Source organism: Theropithecus gelada, chromosome 9 (assembly GCF_003255815.1).
Source record: "Theropithecus gelada isolate Dixy chromosome 9, Tgel_1.0, whole genome shotgun sequence".
Lineage (NCBI taxonomy): Eukaryota > Metazoa > Chordata > Mammalia > Primates > Cercopithecidae > Theropithecus > Theropithecus gelada.
Window position 1 is genome coordinate 106,859,002 of NC_037677.1, and position 22,681 is coordinate 106,881,682.

Here is a 22,681-nt window from a genome sequence, read left to right on the forward strand (position 1 = left end):
CTGGGATGTGGCCCAGCAGAGCTCCCTGAAGGCAGAACTTTGGGTAGGTGACATTTGTCACATGTCTCCACTCCCTTCCTACTTAGGGGTTGCCCACTCTGGGCCAAACCCCATTTTCCCTCCTATGATCTCCAAGATTTTAGCTCTCTTCTATCAGTGATTCCCAAGCACAGCTGGCCACTAGAATAACCTAGGAAGCCTTTTAAAATTGTTAGTATCTGGACCGCATTTCAAGAGATTCCGATTTAATTATTCTCAGTTGTTTCCCAATTAAGGTTGCCAGATAATATATAGGATGCTCAATTAAATTTCAATTTCAAATGACAATGAGTACTTTTTAGCATAAATATGTTGCAAATATTACATGGGCCATATTTATACTAAAACATGATTTGTTGTTTATCTCAGATTTAAATGAACTGGGCATCCTGTATTTTCACTAGAAAAATTTGGCAATCCTATCCCCAAGTGATTCTGATGTACAGGCACAGGCTGAGAATCTGCCATATGCGATCCACAGTCCTTGCAAATGCACTTATGCATTACTCTCCGCTTCACAACCTCTGTCCAGGGCAGCAAATGCATGCATTTTCTTAGGGTCTTCTGTGGATAATGGCCTAGTGTCTGCCCTCTAACTCAGCAGTGGGGCTGATCATGTGAAGGGGAAGACAGACACCGTGAGAGGTCACTGTTGGTGCTCATAGGAGGTTGGTAATGTCTGATAAATAACTGGAGGTGCTATCTACTCCCTGGGCTGGCCCTGTATGGAGTTACTAGTAATTGAACAATGCTTATTGGGTAGCTACTGTATGCATGATGCTTGCTAGGCCATGCAGGGGATGCCATGGATGCTCTAGAAGAACTCACAAACTGGGAAGGGAGAATCCGAGTTTCCTTTACTAGAAATTTTAATCTACAATCTAATGAGGATTAGATTGGAACCAGTACCCCTTTATGCACATAAACCCAATTAGTAAGATTGCATACACTTATACCCAACCAATGGGTGCCTGTACAGAACTGAATGAAGATATGTGCATTGTAAGCAGGAAGAAGGAACATCTTGCCATTTCAGGCTGGAGACCAAGAAGAGCTCCAGCTCTACCACTTACTAGCTATGCCATCTGGGTCATGGCATTTATTTTTCTTCAGTCTCCATTTCTTCATCTGTAAAATGGGAATGATATAGGCCGGGCGTGGTGGCTCACGCCTGTAATCGCAGCACTTTGGGAAGGCCGAGGCGGGCAGATCACGAGGTCAGGAAATTGAGACCATCCTGGCTAACACGGTGAAACCCCCTCTCTACTAAATATACAAAAAAAATTAGCCAGGCGAGGTGGTAGGCGCCTGTGGTCCCAGCTACTCGGGAGGCTGAGGCAGGAGAATGGCGTGAACCCAGGAGGCAGAGCTTGCAGTGAGCCGAGATCACGCCACTGCACTCCAGCCTGGGCAACAGAGTGAGACTCCGTCTCAAAAAAAAAAAAAAAAAAAAAAAAAAGGAAATGATGATAATAGGTCATGGAGAGAGTATGACGGTGAAATGAAACTGTGCATGGAGTATGGGTGCTGGAATACCAACACACCTTAGAGATACTGCAACTTTGGAGTTTTGATTCCAGACCACCTTCATAAAACAAATGTCACAATAAAGCCGCTTACATGAATTTTTTGGTTTCCCAGTGTATATAGAAGTTATGTTTACATTATACTGTATTTTATTAAGTGTGCAATAGCATTATGTCTAAAACATAAATGCACAAACCTTAATTAAAAATACTTTATTGTGGCCAGGCACAGTGGCTCACTCCTCTAATCCCAGCACTTCAGGAGGTCGAGGTGGGCGGATCACCTGAGGTCAGGAGTTCAAGACCAGCCTGGCCAACATGGCAAAGCCCCGTCTTTCCTAAAAAAAAAAAAAATTAGCCAGGCTTGGTGGTGTACACCTGTAGTCCCAGCTCCTCATGAGACTGAGGCAGGAGAATCACTTAAACCCAGGAGGAGGAGGTTGCAGTGAGCTGAGATCATGACCCTGTATTCCAGCCTGGGCAATAGAATGAGAATTCTGCCTCAAATAAATAAATAAATAAAATAAAATAAAAAAGAAAGAAACTTTATTGCTCAAAAATTCTAACAATCATCTAAGCCTTCAGGGAGTCATAATGTTTTTGCTGGTGGAGGGCCTTCCCTTGATGTTGATGGTTGCTGAGTGATCAGCGTGGAGTGACTGTGGCAATTCCTTAAAATAAGACAACAGCAAAGTTTGTTGCATTGATTGACTCTTCCTTTCACAAAAGATTTTTCTGTAGCATGTGCTACTGCTTGATTTCACCTTGCCCTCAGTAGAACTTCTTTCAAAATTGGAGTCAATCCTCTTAAACCCTGCCATAGCTTTTTGAACTAAGTTTATGTAATATTCTAAATTCTTTGTTGTGATTTCATTAATGTTCACAGCATCTTCACCAGCAGTAGGTTCACTCTCAAGAAACCACTTTCTTTGCTTATCCAGAAGAAGCAACTCCTCATCTGTTCAAGTTTGATCATGAGATTGCAGCAGTTCAGTCACATCTTCAGGCTCCACTTCTAATTCTAGTTCCCTTGCTATTTCCACCACATCTACAGTTACTTCTTTCACTGAAGTCTTGAACCCCTCAAAGTCATTCATGAGGATTAGAATCAACTTCTTCCAAACTCCTGGTCATGTTGATATTTTGACCTCTTTTTATGAATCACAAATACTCTTAATGGAGTCTAGAATGGTGAAACCTTTACAGCAGGTTTTCAATTTACTTTGCCCAGATCCATCAGAAGAATCATGATCAGTGGCAGATACAGGCTTATGAATTATATTTCTGAAATAATGATTTGAAAGTTGAAATTACTCCTTGATCCATGAACTGAAGAGTAGATGTTGTATTAGCAGACATGAAAATAATATTAATCTCCTTGTACATCTCCATCAGAGCTCTTGGATAACCAGGTGTATTGTCAATGATTAGCAATATTTTGAAAGGAATCTTTTTTTTTTTTTTCCCTGAGCAATAGGTCTCAACAGTGGGCTCAAAAACAGTAAACGGATGTGCTGTTATCCAGGCTTTATTGTTTCATTTATAGAGCACAGATGTAGAGATTTAGCATAATTCTTAAGGTCCCTAGACTTTTCAGAATAGTAAATGAGCACTGAATTCAACTTAAAGTTACCAACTGCATTAGCTCATCAGTCTCTACCAAGACAGTCAGCCCGGCCTTCGAAGCTTTGAAACCAGGTATTGACTTGTTCTTTCTATGACTTCTTTAGCTATGGAAGTCCTAGATGGCATCTTCTTCCAATAGATGGCTGTTTCATCCACATTGAAAATCTGTTGTTTCATGTAGCCATCTTTATCTATTATTTTAGCTGGATCTTCTCAATAACTTGCTGCAGCTTCTACATGTTATGGAGATGCCTATGTTATTATGGAGATGGCTTCTTTCCTTAAATTCGTGAACCAGTCTCTGCTAGCTTCCAACTTTTCTTCTGTAGCTTTGTCACTCCCGTTAGCCTTTATAGAATCAAATAGAGTTAGGGCTCTGGATTAGGCTTTGGCTTAAGGAAATGTTCTGGCTGGTTTGATCTTCTATCCAGACCACTAAAAACTTTCTCCATAGCACCCATAAAGCTGTTTCACTTTCTTACTATTGACATGTTCACTGGAGTAGCACCTTTAATTTCCTTCAATAACTTTTCATTTGCATTTACAACTTGGCTAACTGGTGCAAGAGGCCTAGTTTTCAACCTATCTTGGCTTTGTCACTAAGGTTAATCATTTCTAGCTTTTAATTTAAAATGAGAAACATGTGACTCTTCCTTTCACTTAAACACTTTCTGGCCATTGTAGGGTTATTAATTGGTCTAATTTTAATATTGTTGTGTCTCAGGTAATAGGGAGGCCCCAGAAGAAGGAAAGAAATGGGAGACTAGCTGGTCCATGGAGCAGTCAGAACACACACAACATTTATTGATTAAGTTTGCCATCTTTTGTGGGTGTGGTTCATGGTGCCCCAAACATTACAATAGTAAAATCAAAGATCACTGACCACAGATCACCGTAACAGATACAATAATTATTTGAAAGTTTGAAATATTTTGAGAATTATCAAAATGTGACACAGAGACACAAAGCAAGCACTTGCTGTTGGAAAAATGGCGCCAATAGTCTTGCTCGATGCAGGACTGACACCCATTTCCCATTTGTGAAAAATGCAGCGTCTTGGGAATGCAATAAAGCAAAGCACGATAAAATGAGATGTGCCTGTACTAAGCATGCTATAAATATTAGCTCTTATAATGACAGCATCTCTAAGACAATATGGGACCATATTACCCATGTTTATAATGCACTCAAAAGTGTCCATGTCCAAAGAATTTAAGAATAAAGCTACCAAGAGAAGACCTTTCCTTTAACACCAGTTTAGTCTAGGATTTGATAGAGCCTAAATCTTTGAAGACTGTGAAACGTGACACAGGAAATGGAGAAGAATTTCCCAATTCTAGTCTCCCTGTTTAGTATTTTCTACTAAATTTTACTTTCACAATGATGCAATAAGTATCCCAAGTGTAGAGCAGGTTCTTGCAACTGTATGCCAACATGTTATTCTCATGTGCCTGCCTGTCTGGGATGGGTGTTTTTAGGGTGTAGTTATATGGAAATAGCCTCTGATTATGTTTCTGACTTTTCCAGGTAGGTTATAATTTCAGACAGTTGTTTTGACGTGACTCTTTGGCGAGGCACACATATCTGTGAGATCTTCAGAACTCTGAATTAGAATGACATGAAAAATTTTAAGCTATTCTAATACATGAGGTAGTGTGTCTTGATACTGTTTTGTTTTGTCTGAGATAGAGTTTCACTCTTGTCACCCATGCTGGAGTGCAACGGCACGATCTTGGCTCACTGCAACCTCCGCCTCAGCCTCCTGAGTAGCTGGGATTACAGGCATGCACCACCATGCCTGGCTGATTTTGTATTTTTAGTAGAGATGGGGTTTCACCATGTTGGCCAGACTGGTCTCGAACTCCTGACCTCAGGTGATCCTCCCGCCTCAGCCTCCCAAAGTGCTGGGATTATAGGCTTGAAGTCACCGTGCCCAGCCTTGGTACTGTTGTAACATGCAAAGGGTCAGCTGTATGCAAACAAAAGTTAATTTCCAGAATAAGGAAGGAGAAAGAAAAGGAAAACATGAAAACAAACCATTCCTCACTTTTATGACTATTTCTGTGGTGTGTGGAGAGGATATATAGTCGTCCTTCTGTATAAATCCTGCTACTCTGGCCCTAATTTTGAGTTTACATTTCATTATCTGAAAGACACAGCAGTTAAGGGGCCTGCTTTTGTATATGCATCTGCATGTGTATGCCTGGGTATGAAATAAGTCCTGTGAGGTTGGAAGGTTTTGGCTGTTTGCTCACTGCTGTGTCCCTGCACCTAGAACAAGCCTGGCACACAGGAGACTCTCAATATCCTCTGATGGAATGAATTAACGTATATGTAGAGTATGTGCTCCTGGATCTGTTATCCCTGATAAACATACTCACTTCAGTGCTCATCAACTTTTTCACCCATGAAAATTGTGCTTTGGATAAGGAAAGGGAGAGGGACAACTTATAGGCTACTGGTAGGAGAGACAGAAAAAAGAGAAAGAGAACATAGACTTCAGAGGTGAGGACAGGGTGGGTGGTAGGCAGGTGTCCAGGCAGAAGGTCAGGAACTAGAAGCAGCAGATTTTGTATATCCTCCAAAGTTGGGTGGGGGGCTGTCTTCCAGATTATTCAGTCCAGGCGTCCTGGGCCCCTAGACTAGGAATGAGGCTACTTCAACTTTCCTTTCTTTCTTTTTTTTCTTTCCAAAAAAGAACCAATGGGAAGCAGTGTTTTCCAGAGATAAGGCAGATTGGGTGACCTAAAATGCCAATCTTTTTGCCTTGGGCTAGAATTTTACCAGCTCGGTGTGGTCACAATGGTTCTCCCATGCTGTTCCAAATACTTCTGGGCAGTGACATCCCAGTCTGCGATTCATGGACATAGGAGAGATGAATTAATGAAGCTTTCTGGAATAGTGGAGAGAGGCAGACTCTGTGGCGATGGAATACCCTCTTCATCAGCAAGGACACTGAGGCACCAGATGATGAGATTGTTTATTCAAAATTACACAGTAGTTCAGTAGAAGAGTTGGCCCAAAGCCCTGGTCTTCTAATTTCTTCTCCCATCTTCTTGTCATTTTTGGTTTTGTTTTCCCTAAAAATCTTCCAGGACTCTTGTAGCCTGATTCTATCCTGACATGCACACCATTGTGGTTTTTTTGTTTGTTTGTTTTTTGAGATAGAGTCTAGCTCTGTTGCCCAGGCTGGAGTGCAGTGGTGTGATCTCGGCTCACTGCAACCTCTGCTTCCCGGGTTCAAGCAATTCTCCTGCCTCAGCCTCCTGAGTAGCTGCGATTATAGGTGCATGCCACTATGCCTGGTTAATTTTTTTTGCATTTTTAGTAGAGATGGGGTTTCACCATCTTGGCCAAGCTGGTCTCAAACTCCTGACCTTGTGATCCGCCCCCCTCAGCCTCCCAAAGTGCTGGGATTACAGGCATGAGCCACCATGCCCAGCCACGCACACTACTCTTTACAGTTTCAAAAGTTTCTTCATGTATACCCCTTCAGCAAGGCAAGCATTGTTCTTCCCACTTCGTCGATGATAACACGGATTATCTGAGAGGTTAAGTGACTTATACAAGTTCAGCTAGCTAATAATCAGGAGGAAAACCCTTTGCCACTTGCAAACTACCTTGCCCTTTCATCTCTTGATGCCTAATATTTTACCATTAGAACGTTATTCTTTAAAGCTTAAGGCACTGGTCATCTTTAATTCCAAATGCCTCCAGGGAAAGTCATATTTAAGCTAGTCTGTCACTGATACCTGCCACTTTAATGTACATAAATTTAGAAACTTTTGCTGAATTAATTAAAAAATAAGGAGATGTTAAAGGAACCGGGTCCTGAAAGACTGAGAAGACACCCTAGAATGGGGGAGATGTGAGAAAAGCTCCATCTGACTTCTAATTTAGTCTCAGGCCACTGCCTTTACCGCCTGGTGATTCCTGAAAATTCTCCATTAGAGGCATCTTATAACACAGGAGACCCATGTTGTCACCAGATCTGTCACCAGCAGTAAGGACAGGGGAAAGGGCAGCTGAGTCTCTGCACTTTTTTGTAATGGAACCTCAACCATCTGGCTCAATGGGTTTCTGGCTTCTCCACGGAGACAGCATTTAGATATTTAAACTTTAATGTGAGTGACTCAGGAATAGTTTTGCAGACAGCATCAAATGCCTCTTCTCACCACTGGAGCAAGAAGCCATGAACGGCCAGCACCGAGGCTCTGACCAGGCAGGGAAGGGCATTCAAGCCTTTGACTCGTGACCTAAGCCCCAGTATTGTGCCATGCATGTGCTAGGTGCCAGGGCCTGGGGATTCTAGGAGGAGCAAGGCGTGCTTCCTGCCCTTGATGAGCTCATAGTCTAATGAGCCCTCTAAGTACTGGGTGTTGGACAGGAGAAGCCCAGGAGTCTGCTGAACCAGGAAGAGGCTGCCAGACTCACAGTTCTAGAAGAAAGGAGGGCAGAGTCCAGGAGGGCTGAGATAATGCCTCCAGGAGCAGGTGACACCCAGTGAACACCACTGTAGGGTGGAGGCTACTTATTGCCTGCCCGTGTCTATACCCACTGGTGAGTGTGTGGGTGGTGGTGGGGGGTATGGGGAGTGGTTAGAGGAGGCCTGGTCAGCACTTTTAGGCCAGTGGGAGAGAGTCTCACAGTTCTCCTTGCTCCTGCCATTCTGCTTGTGTCTTACAGTTCCTAACCCTCTATTCTTGGGCTTTCTACGGGGCCACTCCTTTCTAACAAATGAAGGCAAGAGTCAGACCTCCAAGGAGAAGGAGCTGTGAGCCAGTTCCTCATCTAACTGCTGGATGATTCCTTTCCAAAGGGGAAAGGTACCCTGGAAAACTGTGACTGGGAAAGCTGTGAGAATTAGGACTCAAGTGACAAGGGAGGGGACAGAAGAGCTCTTCATGGTGTTTGCCAAGTCTGAGTACAAAGACCACAGGGCAGAGAGCAAGGAAGAACCTGACTAGGACATTTTGGCAAGGTCCAAAGGAAAACTAGAGGGTGGAAGAGTGATGGATTTAGGCAGAAAAGGCTGGTGAGCGGGGAATAGATGAGGCAGGAAGAGCAACGCTAACGAACCCAAGAGAGCCAAAATGGTCCATGACAGAGGGAAGAGCATCCCATCCCAACGCAAGGTGGGGAGGTCTCATTGGCAACGCATCCATCACCTTCTCAGTAATTAACCAGCCTCTGTGTACATAAAGACATAATTATAGGCAAAACAACTCCTTTGATGTAAGAGTATAGAATGTCTGGGGGGAAAGGGGCAAATAAAAGAAAGAACAATCTTGCTTTAATATACAAACAAGGTCCACGGAAAGGTGTTACCAAACAAGCAAATAAGCCAAACAAACAAATGAACAGAATGTTGGGAAAGGAGGACCCAGGCTGACTGGGCACCCAAGATATCCTGGGCCCTCTGAGAGCATTCTAGCTGACCTCATTGGGCATTTCTGCTTTTCTTTCAAAGAGTTCATGTCTTTTCATTAGAGTGGCTGTATTCGCATCCCCTACCTGTTCTATGCAGAAATTATCAGCATTTCCAAAGGGGCTGGTTTCCTTCTGGAATGAAAGCCCCAAAGAAAGGGGGGTTGCAAAGGGTTTGAATGGCTCCTCCTGGGAAGCAAATCTAATCAGGAATGGAGCTGAGCTTGTAACCCAGCATCCTGGATGCCTGTCCTGTGATATAACCCCTGAAACACCACTCTTTCTGTTGTGGCCAACTTTATTAGAGAAATCTGTTAATTGGGGAACGGAGGGGGAGAAGGGAGAGAGCAATGGGACGTTAATATGATTTAACACTTGATGGGCTCTGAAAACAAATAAGGAGGGGGCTTGGCACATTCGTCGTTCCACATACGTGTTACCAAAATGAATATATGCAAGTAAACTATATGCGAGACTCTGGGGGCACAGTAACGCAGACTTTATGAAACAAAAAGGCATTTCTCCTGCTTCCACTGTGTCTCTTGTGGTGCCATTGTCTGATGCTAAGAACTCACATAATAACAAAAAACAATGCCCCTATGATGGGGGGAAAACTTGATTTGGCACCAGCCGTGGTGTTTTCCATGGGAATGATGGTGGGGGCTGTGGCCGACTGTGGGAATAGTGCAAATCAGCACTTTTTTGTAGATTTTCTTCAAGCCATTGTTTATTTTGGCTTTGGTCAGATCCGTGGCCCAGCTTGAAGATTCCCACTGGGCTTTCTGAAACTCGCAGACCTATGAGAGATGGAACAGGCATAAATAAATAATTACAAAACACCCTTCCCCCACCATGCCACTCATGCACGCGTGTGCCTGCCTTGGTGGTGCATATATGTTGCAGTACTATATATCTGACCCATGCCACCACTGGGCAATTAAAGAGAAAGCAAGGTTTTGTCTGGGCTTAGCTGGTTCATTGTCTCAGTACCATCTTTCATTTGGGGCAAGAGAGATCAGAGCTGTTTCACACGAGGGCCAGTTTTTGCAAAAATGGCATTGGAGAAAGCTGGTTTGAAACTGTGCATACATGAGGTCTTCCTAACATTTTTAGATGTTTACAGGTGTTTCAACACGAATAACTCAGGTTGTGGTTCTCACAGAAACAAAAAAGTCAGTCATTGTTCTAATAATGGAAGATAAACTTTTATCTCCAACACTTAGAAGGTTCTGCTCTATCGTAGCTAAAGGATGCAGCGATCACCCAGGCAAAATTTGTCACAAGATGGAAAATGAGCAAAGAGTATGTGTGGTATAATTATATTATGGTCCAAAATGAGAATACGTCGGCTTTAAAATGACAATTGCTAATTGTTCCTCTCATAGCAGCAACACGTTATTATGTTTTTAAAAGTGCACAAAGGCTTTCTTGAAGGCTTTGGGAGAGTGTGTGCATGTATACATATTCTGTAAGTTTTATACAGAGTATTTCACAAAGAAATGTATTTTCCTTTTTTTAAAAGAAAAGTTTCCATGACCTGTAAGAGTCTTTTTTCTTTTCTTTTCTTTTCTTTTCTTTTCTTTTTTCTTTTGAGATGGAGTTTCACTCTTGTTGCCCAGACTGTAGTGCAATGGCGTGATCTTGCCTCACTGCAATCTCTGCCTCCTGGGTTCAAGAGATTCCCCTGCCTCAGCCTCCCGAGTAGGTGGGATTACAGGCATGCGCCACCACGCCTGGCTAATTTTGTATTTTTAGTAGAGACCGGGTTTCTCTATGTTGGTCAGGCTGGTCGCCAACTCCCAACCTCAGGTGATCCGCCCACCTCGGCCTCCCAAAGAGCTGGGATTACAGGCCTGCGCCACTGCGCCTGGCCATCAAGAGTTTTTATGACAATGTGTATGAAGCTGCCTCTGAGTAGGGTGGCTGCATCGCACACCTCCAGGGGGCAGCATTGTCTTTGTCCTTTATATAAATGGTTTCCCTGGAGGAAAACTCCAGGTGACCTTGCAAAGTAACCATATTTAGATGGGCTTGTCATAGAGATATTTTCCAAGGAAGTGCAGAAGAGTATTGTTCACTACATCTTGTTCCTTTCTTAGATACAAGTTACATCAGAATAGGGGACTCAGGCCCTTGCCTGGGTCTGGATTGGAAAAAAAAGATCTTACCATGGGCCAGTCTGTGCTAAGTCAGATACAATTTAATATACAAGCATCTTATCAGACATTTCAGTGATGTGGAAACTTAGGCCAAGAGAAGTTAAGGGACTTGTCCAAGCTCACACAGTCTGTATGCAGCAGCGCTGGGATTTGAACCCTTTCCTGTGGCACTCTAGAGCAGCCTTCAATTATCCCCTGCCGCCTCCAGTACTTCCCAGGGCTGGAAAGCATCCATGATTGCTGACAGCAGCGGCAGTGAAACAATGTCAGCTGGGGAAGGGGTCTTCAAAGGCAAAAGGTGGAATTCAGTTGGGGAGGAGGGTGGTTCCTGAGCTGCCACTTCTGCCTTTCAAATAAAAGGGAGCCAGGTGTGGAGGCATCCTGGTGTGAGCTTTGCACAGCTGAACCACGGCTGGGGAGACGAGTGTGGAGAGGGATGCTGACATCTCCTCCCACTTCTGAAAAATAACTTTGCATTTGAAGGGAGAAAGGAGTGAGTAAATCTGTAACTCGGATTTGGACGGCCTGGGATTTCATTTGGCTGTGTGAAGGCACACACAGGTGCCTGCAAGTGTGTGCATGATTACGTATGTATGTGTGTCTGTGTGTAGGAGTGTTTGTGTTGGGGGTGGGGAGATCTCCTGGTTACACACTGGTTCCCTTCTTCCCATTTGGATTGGGGGCTTTTATTTAAGTCATAGCAGCCACCATGTATGGAGACCTAACTATGTGCCAAGCATTGTGCTGGACAATTTTTGAGGTATTATTTTTCTGTGAAAAAAGTAGTTTGTTTTTATGCAGGTGCACCCAGAGACATCAAATATTTTTTTCCATTCCGGTTAAAACAGTGTTCTACTCTGTGGTAAGTCTTGAAGAGAGGCAGGGAAGGCTGCGGGGACGGGCAGGGGCGGTCCCGGCCTCGCTAGTCTCCACCTTTTATTTTGACCGGTCCGATGGCGACAGTCTCGCACTAGGACCCAGGCGCCAGAGCGCCTCCGTCTGTCCTGTAGGTTCATTCAATCTCCCATACACACAGACCCACTGCGAGACCGACACACACTCCCATACACTCACACACACAACTGCAGGCAGCGAGGCTCGGGAAGTCAGGCCGGCTCCTCGCCCCGGCGCCTTCTCCTCTCCAGCCGGCCGGGTCTCCCTGGGGGCCCGGAGCTCGGCCGGGCCGCGCAGCCCCGTTAGAGGACGAGCTCGGCGGACCCCCGTTGCTCCATGGGCAAACGCGGGCGGCCGCGCAAGGAGGCGCGCTGCGAGGGCGCGGGGCTGGCCCCCTCCGCGCCCCCGGTTGTGCCCCCCGCCGCGGCCGCGCCCCAGCCCCCGGCCCTGCCCGAGGAGCCTGCGGGGGCCAAGCCCAGGTGCCCCTTCTCGGACATTTTCAACACCAGCGAGAACTCGATGGAGAAGCACATTAACACTTTTCTGCAGAACGTGCAGATTCTGCTCGAGGCCGCCAGCTACCTGGAGCAGATCGAGAAAGAAAACAAAAGTAAGTTTGGGGGCCCCTGCTCTTCCTCGGCGCCCGGCTCGCTCTTTCTCCCCCACTTGGGCGACCCCTGTCGCGAGCTCGGCCCGTGCCCCCCCCCCCCCCCCCACCACACACATCCAGCCCTTGGCAGTAAAGCCGATGACACCGGAGAAAGGACACGCACGCACAAAGCTGCTAAAGATGTAACAAAGACGGGCAAGGGGGAGAGAGGGGCCTGTCGGTGCGTCGGTCTGTCCGTCTCCGGCGGGCTGGGGCTGGGAGGATGGCCCAGCGGAGGAGCGGGGGAGTGGTGTTGTTTGCTGACAACTGAGCCGAGAGCTCATCTCTTTGAGGTCGCCTTTCTTCCTTTTTTTTTTTTTTTTTTTTTTTTTCCGGAGCCTTCCCAGGCAGACAAGTGTTGTTTTTCTGTCGCTCGTTCCTGGGTGGGGTGGGGATTAGAAGCCGAAAGTTGGAAACCATAGGCAGAGCTCAGAGGTTCCAGAAAGAAAACACAGACACACACTACAACAATAACAACCAAACAGCTCTCCACGGCGTGGGCTCGGCTCTGTCTCTCTCTCTCTCTCTCTCCCCCTCCTACTTCGCCTTTTTCCTTCCCTCTCGCAGCAGGACTGGGCTCAGGCCATCACGTCCACGGACACAGTCCCCCAGTTGCCCTGGGGTGCCACCGCCGCCCCCCCAAAGAAAGAGGCCGGCGGGGCCAAGCAACGCCAGCAGCTCGCCCCGGACACGCCGTCCTGAGCCCGGGAAACTTGGCCGTGGGGACGCGGCTAGAAGGAAACTTTGGGATCTTGGAGAAACAATAGTTGGGGAACAAGGTGTGGGCTGTTGTGTGCTTTTTCTTTATTTTCCGGGAGACGGCTCCTGAGTGAGCGCGCAGGGCAAGCAAGGCAAACGCCTTCCTGGTCGATTTCTACCTCCCCCCCCAACCCGCCCACCCCCAGATTCACGTGGAGAATAGTGCGTGGGTGGGGGTGTGCTGGGAACCCCACCGTGGCCTGGCCTCTTTTTTTGTATTTATTTGTTTCCTTTTTGCCACTACCAGCCAGGTCCCCCAGCTTTCCCCAGGCAGTCGACTCAGCGCCCTAACGGGGGCACGCGTGTGCAGCGTATCCAGCACGGTCCTCAGAATAATAGCTGTGAAAAGGAGGAAGGGAACTAGGCAGACAGACCGACAGACAGGAGGAAACCGGGATGTTTAATGTGTCCGAACAAGTAGGAAGATCAGTGAGGTGCGAGTGTGTGTGTGTGTGTGTGTGTGTGTGTGAGAGAGAGAGAGAGAGAAAGAAAGAAAGAAGAAAGGTCCCGATTGCAACGTGTCAGATCTTGCAACCTTCCCCCCACCCAACACAACAACCCTCAGACACAAAAACACCATTGCTGACCGACACCCCAGGTCTTTAGGATTAAAGTAACCGTGTGTTGGCAGCGCAATTATGCAGACGCTGTAAGGCCAAAACAAGGATTTGTGTTGCGAGGTCGGTGGTGCGTTCTTTTCTTTCTCTTCTCGCCTGTTTTCCCGGAGTGCTTGGGTTGCGAGAGAGGCGCATCGCAGGCTATGCAGCCGAATCGCTTCGCAATTATTCATGCTGGGGGGGGGGGGGGGGGGGGGGGGGGGGGGGGGGGGGGGGTGGGGGGAAGCTATGTGTGCATTTGTCTGGAGGGTAGTTTCTGAAAAGCCAGAGCTGGTGGGGAGCTGGGTGAAGACGTGGTTTTGTTTGGTGTGTTTGCTTTTGTTGCAGGGGGGAGGGGCGCGATTTCTTTAGCTACCCCTATCCCCGGCTCCCAGTTCTCTGGAGTCTGTCCCGTGGCTTTGACTCTAACTAGGGGTACACCCCATGAGGGCACCTTGGCAGTGTGTGGCGAAGCTGGCTTGTCCCCCCACCCCAGCCCCCCACCCCCGCCCGCCAGCGAGGTGTATGGAGGAGGCGGTCGGAGCTTCCTCAGCGTCCCGCCCCCACTTCGCACCCGCTCCGCAGACAATCGGAGACCTCCCCCCGCCCCACCCCGCCGCCCTGGCCGCCGCCACCTCGTTGTTTACCCCGTGCCGGGGCTCCGGCGTGGCCACCAGTCACGTAAGCAGAGAGCCAGGCGCGCTGGGCTCGGGCTGCCCCGCGCGGGGCGGGCCCGTGGCGGCGTAACCGGGCTCCAGAGGCTGGTGAAGCCGAGGGGCTTCCTCCCAGCCCATCTCCCGAAGCGTCCGCCCTGCAAATCTCCCGGCCCCCGAGAGGGGTTTGGAACCTTAGCGCCCTAGTCTAAGTCAACTTCGTGTGCGTAATAAGTCCCTCGGCCCCGCAGCCCCCCTCCTCCGGCCGGCTCCCGGAGGGAGTATTTTTAGCTCTCTCGCCTCTTTTCGCCGCTGCTGTTTGGCTCTAAATGACGTGATGCCAACGGCCCCCAGATTTCCCCGAGAGCTTGGGGCGCTGCGCTGTGCCCACTTTGGCTGCAGAGACCCTGCTCCAGGCCCTCGCCCGTCTCCAACAGCTCGGACAGGCTGGGGTGACCCCCGGCAAACTCCGTACGACCACCCGCCAGGCCCTCCGTTGTTCCCCTCGCAAAGAGAGGCGGCCCACGGGGGCCACTTTATCCCACCCACCCCCTCTCCTCCCCTCCTTCTGCCCGGTCTAGGTCTCTGGGTACGGAAAACGGCGGGCCCTACATCTGCCTCGTTTTATGGGGGGCGCTTCTTCGCGCTGGCGGCGCTCGTCGTTGTTTTCTGCTCGCTGCACACAATGCCCGCGCGTCACGGCAATCCGCGTGTGCACAGCAATAACGCGAGTTGGGGGGCGGGTCGTGCGTGCGCCCGGCTCGGGCACTGCGGGTCGCTCTGCGCGCGCGGGGCTTGTTTTGCTCCAGAGCTCTGCTTTCCGAAACGCTTACATCATTCAGTCGTTGGGGGAGGGAGAGGGATCTGGGCGTTCCGATAGGATTCCAGCATCTACCGGGTCCCTGGTTTCTGGAAGGCAGCAAGGACCCTAGCTTTTTAGTTATTATTATTGGGGGTGGGGTGAGGTAGTTTGTTGTGTACTTTTTTTTTTTTTAGGTCACTACTGCAAAAGGGCATCGCTGGCCGACTCAGGTGCACAACCTCCCCGCCTTCATTTCAGCGAGTTCCCCTATAATCACTTGATCTCGGTTTCTCCGCCTTCTCCTCCTCCCCCTCCCGGCTAGAGACACATGGTTTTCACATGGAGACAAACTTCTTTCCTCCGACTGGACTTGACCTAGCTGCGTCATTCAGCCAATCGGCAGCTCCAGCCTCTTCTGACGTCACGCGTTGCTGAGGCCGGAGGCTGCGGGGGTGGAGCCAGGATGCAAGCCAGGAAATCTCCCGGAGCTGTAGTGAGGCCAGCTGGTCCTGTCTCTTCCTAAAGGGACGCTTTTCTCTCCGGAGATGAGTGTCGGGCCCCGATTCTCCATTTCGGGTTCGGTGAGACCTTTCTGAGATGCACGGTGGACCCTGGTCACGAGTTAACACGTTCCATTTTTACTGCTGTTTGCAAAGTACTTACTTGGCAGGAGCTTGCCTTATTTTCCATCGTAGCCAGAACTGCTTTTCGTTCCCTTGTTGAGGTTTCCGTACTGGTAGTGTTCACCAAGTTGTGGCCACATTGCTGAATTATTTCTAGTGGAGAGGTTGAGTTTTCTTGGAGGAGGGGTTCAAATTAAGTCACCCGTTGTTGACTGTTTGCTGTGTGCAAGGCAGGGGGATTCTCTAGGAAAGGCAGGTACATTCTCCCAAAATTCCAACTGATGTGAATCTCTACGGATCACAAATTGAAGGCCTCCAGAAATATTAATCAAGAAGGCTGTGACCCTGTTACCATAAATTCAGAAATTATATGTAAATAATCTCTGACATCACCTATACGCATTTTGAGTCCAGTGGAAGGGTGGGAATTAAGGACTGACTCATAAGTAGAAAAAGATTTTGGAAAAGGTTAAAACTTTTAAAAGAGAAGAAGAGATCCATAAAGGGATGTTATGTGCATAAGAGCTGACTGGCAGGTAAGTGAAAGAAGCTGTGAGAGCAGGTAAGGTCTGGAGGAGAGAAATGGGCTTCCTAGTGTCTGGGGGAGGTTGCTTTGGAGGCAACACTTAAGACAGGGAAGGACGATCAGATGAGAGTAGAAAACCATAAGGCTCCTTGGAGTGGATCACCTGGGTTTGAGGGTGGGGTGCTTTCCTAGGGGCATGGAGAGCCCAAGAAGCAGCCTCTTCCTCCTGGCAGGGGAAGCTGCTGTTGTGTGGTGTCATTTGGCCCCACCCTGCCTTCCTGACTTAATCTCCTTTGCCTTGCCCTGAAACCTCTGTGTCTGTCCGGCAGATCCACCAGCAAGCAGGCTTCACAGTCGAACCTCTGTGCTCGACTTAGACTCTTCTACTGTCTAGAATGCCTTCATTCTCTTATTCCCCTAGGGATATCTGTATCCTACCTTCTCTTCAAGACTTAGGGCAGTTTCCACCTCTTCCAGGAAGCTGCCCCTAGGTATTTCAGCCCATTTGGCTCTATTTCTTAAGTCATTGTACTTGAGAGAATGAAACCTTTGCAGTCACATGGAGCAGGGCCCAGCTTGCTACTCTACTGCTTACTGGCTTTGTGACTTTGTACACAACTTACTTAGCCTGAGGTTCCATTTCCTTTTTGCAAAATAGGGATAACAATAGTATGACCCTCATATCATTGTCAAACAACTAAATGAGGCACTGCACTTAAATATTTAACGTACCTGAAATATAATAGGTGCTCAATAAATAGCACCTTCTCTGAGCTTTGATAATCAGTACCATGCACTTCTCTACTTGCTTCCTGTGTGTTAGCTTTATCTTTACAAGGACATTATTAGTAACTTAAGAGAAAAGATCACTTACAGTATTCAGTGTATGTTACCCATTGCATATAGCACACCACTGGGCATACAGTAGTAGATCCTTAACATAAATTTTTTGATTGGTTAGATTTGTCATTTACTAGCTATGGCACAAGAATCAGGTTTGGAGGCCAGGGAACACATGACAGCCTTTCTGAAGATTTGGAGAAGAGTCAGAAATACTGATCTCCAACTCCCTTGGGTGATGAGACCAATCCCTGTAAGAAGATGATAGTTGAGACCTGAAGAGCTGAGACTGCATCCTGTGAACAGCTGTGACCCTGAGAACAAATAAGAAAGTAGGAGACTAGAGTGACTTCTGCTGAAATTGAGGGCTTTGACGGCAACTAATGTTCAAGCTGGTCGCATTTTTGCATGGCAACAATCTTATGATGAATTCATACATTTTTCAAATGTACATTGAACGTCTACTATGTGCAGATGGTTCTTTCTGAAAACTCTGTAGGTTGAAATATGGTGGGAGTGGAGTAGGGTATTTGTCTTTAGTGGAGTTATGTGAAGAGCATTCTTACATCAGGCCCTATTTCCCTGCATCCCAAATTATGTTCCCCAGATTTAACTTACTTTTTCCAGTTTTAAATATGATCTCTGCTAACTGGTAAATACCAGAAGAAGGCTTTTTTGAGGATATTGTTATGGCTTTCAGAGTCACAGAGCTCCCAAGGACTGCATGCCGTGGAAAAGGGGATCCAGGGAAAGGGGACAAGGCCTTGGAAGTTAGAGAAGCTGAATTGAGCCATTCCTGGTTTGGGAGCAAAAAGAAGGCTCCATTAGCTACCAAGGCAAAACAGTAGCTGCTTATCCATCTCTCGTCTCTGATCAAAGCACTCTCCCACGGACACATCCAGAAATGGGGATTCATCTGGGGATGCCTGGGCAAAAGTCTAGAGGTGAAACTGAAGAAAACGAAGAGGGTGCCGGCATGCAGCAGCAGCAACTAATTGTATGGCATAATATCAATAATGGCTACCATTTATTGAACACTGACTATATTGCAAGTATGAGGCTATGCATTCATTATCTCCCTCGATCTTCATGCTAACCTTCTGATGGATGCAATTTTATTACCCCCTTTTACGGAGGAGGGAACTCAGGAGCGGGGATGCCAGGTAATTTGCCCAAAGGACATATAGCTAGTCAGTGACAGAGCTGAGTTTTGAACTTAGGCCTCTAATTCCAGAGCCTGTGCTCTTAACCATATACACATGTACTCATTTTACAGCCAAGGAATGAAGTCCAGAGAGGTGAAGTGACTTACTCAAGGTCACCCAGGAACCTGAAGCAGAGCTGGTATTTGAAACACCTTGTTTATTGTCCAAGGTCTTCTTGTACACACCTTGCTTAGAAAAGGTTTAGAAGTGAGGCTGGAGACAGAATAGCCAACCAGAGAGTTTTTTTTTTTTTTTTTTTTTTTTTGGTCTTTCAGAGTTGTTCAACTCTCCTGGCCTTAACTCAAGTTTAGGGCTCCTAGGAAACACCACCCCCCCCTACTGCCTTTCGCAAGTCTGTCCTCTGGGCATATTAGAGGACTTGGGGCTGTTGCTATGGTACTGGGGCCAACAGCAGGTTCATCAAAAGCTGGGTCTTTTGCCTTTTGAAAAAAAAAAAACCAAGCCCTGCAGAAGCGAATTGGCCACAAAGATTTGCATCAGTCATTGTGGCTTGTTCTGTTTTAGATCCCCCTGCCTCCCTACCCCACCCCCTCCTCCCTACCACCACCACTTTCTATAAATACAGTTGGATAAATATTGATTTAAACTGGGTTTCTGGAGGAGAAGCACATGCTTGCCTTGGCTTGGTCTTCACTTAGATACCACCAGTATGTCAAGCCTGACACACCTAACCCCCGACAGCTCTGGCTTCCAAATGTCCTGTTTTGGGGAGATGAATTGTGGTTTTGTGGCTTTTGAGTTTTTTTTTTTTTTTTTTTTTTTTTAAAGGAGAGAAAGAAAAAGAAATAAAAAAATAACAACCCAGCAAGAAATGGGAGTTTTCCTGCAGAATGAGGCAAGCAGTTTTCAGCAGGCAGAAATGCGGGAGCTTTATGGTAATCTGGCCTCCTAAACCATTCTTCTCCCTTCCAATGTTCCTTTCTGGTCCACCTCAGGTTTTTTTTTTTTTTTTTTTTTTTTTTTTTGAGATGGAGTCTCACTCTGTTGCCCAGGCTGGAGTGCATTGGCACAATCTCGGCTCACTGCAACCTCCGCCTCCTGGGTTCATGCCATTCTCCTGCCTCAGCCTCCCAAGTAGCTAGGTCTACAGGTGGGTGCCACCATGCCTGGCTAATTTTTGTATTTTTAGTAGAGACGGGTTTTCACCATGCTGGCTAGGCTGGTCTCGAACTCCTGACCTTGTGTTCTGCCCGTCTTGGCCTCCCAAAGTGCTAGGATTACAGGCGTGAGCCACCGCTCTGGGTCCAGGTTTTGTTTTTAAAGGAGGCAGGTAGTACCACAGAGCATCAGGTCCAGAAGGAGCCCCAGAGGTCACAGAGCATCCATCATCTGTACAGTCATGGAGTCTGAGACCCAGAGAGGGACACTGGCTTGCCCAAGATGACACAGCAGAGGCAGAACCAGGTCTTTCTGGGCTGTGTTCCCTCCCACCTGATATGAGAATCAGTTCCAGGTAGAGTCCCAACCTGGGCATTTGTTTCACAGGTCCAGTGCTCGTAAAGTCAGCAATTTTCAAACCTGGTTTACTGATCCCAGGGTGTGTCCGGTTATTGCAAAGGTCGTTGCAACATTCTCAATAGTCTTTCAAAATGAAGCTAATTTCAATTTGCCATACTTAGAAAAATACTGTCTTTTACATTTGGGGGGTGGGAGGAGGGAGGAGCTAGAAGGTGGTGGCAGTGTCCAGATGGCTATCTCAAGCCTTGACTGAGGAGGAGGAATTCAAGTCTCGGGGGATCCTGCTGGAGGTCAAGAGTGGAGCTCTAGACTCACAGTGGGGAGAGAGAAAAAAAGAGAGGGAGGGAGGACGGAAGGGAATGGGAGAGGCTTCAATTCCCCAGGGACAGACACCTGCTCTCTGGCTCTTCTAACTTAAAGGAAGCAATTGTCTCTGATGTCATTGTATCCGAGTGGCCTGGCTAGAGGTGTTAAAGCTGTCAACAGCTGACTTGATCTTTGTGGTCAAAAATAATGGGCATTTGCCACCATCATGCTGAGCAGGAGGCTCCTTCTTTGCTTCCTCATCTTGGCAGAATGTGTGCTGGGCCCCTTGCTTATGAAATGTTTTGAAAGTTCAGGTGACCCTTGCTTTGAGCAATACACTCTAGGAAATATATGTAAACAGAATTCTTTTTCAAAAAAAATTTAGAGAAACCTCTTGAAAAGCCCTTGTGGCAACTATTTTAGTAAGATGTGGAATTACGTTGTAAGCCATTCTCCCTAAATTTGTGTTTATTCATTCATTTATTAATTAAAACATAAAGAGTACATACTTGCTTAATGGGAGGCACTGGGTTAGATCTTGGAGGTAGAGTCCCTGCCCTCATGGAGTGTATTATTGTAGTGCCAGGTTTTAGAGGTAGAGTTCCTGTCCTCATGGAGTGTACGATTCCACTGCCAGGTTTTAGAATTTCACTTGTCTTAAAGTGAACCCCAACAATGCAGGATGGCATTTGACTTGAGGTTTTCTGTCTTTGGTTCTAGCCATCGTTATAGACTGAATAAAAATTTAGCCTGGGCTTCCTAAAGGAGTAGTTCCTTCCCTCCCTGTCTCTTCTATCTATGTTTAAAATATATACATATTTTTGGAGACAGGGTCTTGCTCTTTACCCAGGCTGGAGTACAGTGGCACAGTCTCAGCTCATTACAACCTCTACTTCCTGGGCTCAAGCAATCCTCCCTGCCTCAGCCTCCCGAGTAGGTGGGACTATAGGAGTGTGCCACCTTGCCCCACTGATTTTTTTACTTTCTGTAAATACAAGATTTTGCTATGTTGCCTAGGCTGGTCTCGAACTCCTGGGCTGAAGCAGTCCGCCAACCTCGGCCTCCAAAAGTGCTGGAATTACAGGCGGGAGCTACCGTGCCCGGCCTACAATCCTTTGTGTTTTTGTGTTTGTCCTTGTAATGTCTACAGATCTATTTTTTTTTTCTTTTACTGCCTGAGCTTAGGAAACTGTAAGCAACATTGTAAATAAATACATTCCACTCTCAGTTCTTTACAGATAGGGGCCTTCTGCACTTGGAGGATTGTCCACACCAGCATTCCTCCCAAGTCCACTCTCCTGTACAATATGCTCTTGGCCACAGACCTCTAATATCCAACTCCCGTGTCTGTAAGGAAATTTAGACACAGCAAAATTAGAAAGATAAGCACACGGTCCTGAGGGAGAGGGAGATTGAGAAATTCAAACTAAAGCCAATAAAAGGGGATTTGGATTACCTACTATTTGAAATTTCTTTTTCTGTGTCTTTATTGCCATTAGCAAGGATACTTGAATAAAGATGATTTGGGAGTAGGAAGGCTATTGTATTGAAGTGGAGGGCATGCCCAGGGTTGCTCTGGGCAAGTGAAAGCTGGTGTGGACTTTGTTTTTATTTCTACAGGGGCCCAGAACTACCTTATGGTGCCCGTGTGTTATTTCCCTCTTACCTCCACTACAGCCTGACCGTCCTGCCGTATTTCTTGGCTCCCAAGACTGTGCGTGCCTTGCATACAACCTTCAATTTTTTCTACCAGTTGTAAAACTGAGCTATGTTCAACAAATAATTTCTAAAACCTGCCAGAGAGCCAAGCTCTGTGCTTGGTGCTTCCAAAGTGAAGCATGTATGATCTCCAGTTCCATGTCTATATTCTAGTTCAAATGACAGACATAGAAATCAGTCAACAATTTTTGTCTGTCTTCTGGGAGTGTGATAACCTTTCCCAAGAGAGCTGCTGACAAGCGCAGTGCCTTCTCTGTTTTCCAAAGGAATGGTGATAATGGCCTCTTATTATTGAGCATTTACTATGGGCCAGCACAATGCTACACGCTTTATATTAAATTCTCACAAACATCCAATATGCAGGTGCTGTAATAACCCTCATGTTGTAGATGAGGAAAGCCTTAGCTTTAGCAAGGCTAACTTTCCTAAGGCCACAGGCTAATAAATAGTGGAGTAGAGACTAAAACCTCAGGGTTTTCTTTCTTCCTAGAGAGACCTTAGGGCTCTGGGAAAAGCCCTGGGGAGTAAGAAATGTGCAAGAGGCAAGAATTGGAATCTGGAGGCCGGGCGCGGTGGTTCACGCCTGTAATCCCAGCACTTTGGGAGGCTGTGGTGGGTGGATCACAAGGTCAGGAGATCAAGACCATCCTGGCTAACACGGTGAAATCCCGTCTCTACTAAAAATACAAAAGTTAGCCAGGCGTGGTGGTGGGCGCCTGTAGTCCCAGCTACTCGGGAGGCTGAGGCAGGAGAATGGCATAAACCCGGGAGGCGGAGCTTGCAGTGAGCCGAGATCCGGCCACTGTACTCCAGCCTGGGTGACAGAGCGAGACTCCGTCTCAAAAAAAAAAAA

At 47.0% G+C, this 22,681-nt stretch overlaps 1 protein-coding gene across 2 annotated transcripts in view; it reads left to right on the forward strand.

The window, feature by feature from the left end:
- Window positions 1-11,803: 11,803 nt before the first annotated feature.
- The window catches only part of MXI1 (MAX interactor 1, dimerization protein), an 81,140-nt gene continuing 70,262 nt past the window's right edge, over window positions 11,804-22,681 (forward strand). Inside the window, exon 1 of one of the 2 annotated variants that reach the window (XM_025396462.1) lies at window positions 11,804-12,281. In XM_025396462.1, the coding sequence (XP_025252247.1) occupies window positions 12,008-12,281 (274 nt within the window). In that variant the 5' untranslated portion in view covers window positions 11,804-12,007. Of the gene's footprint in view, window positions 12,282-14,466; window positions 14,552-22,681 lie in introns of those variants that run through there. The other variant, XM_025396466.1, reaches the window with a different exon arrangement.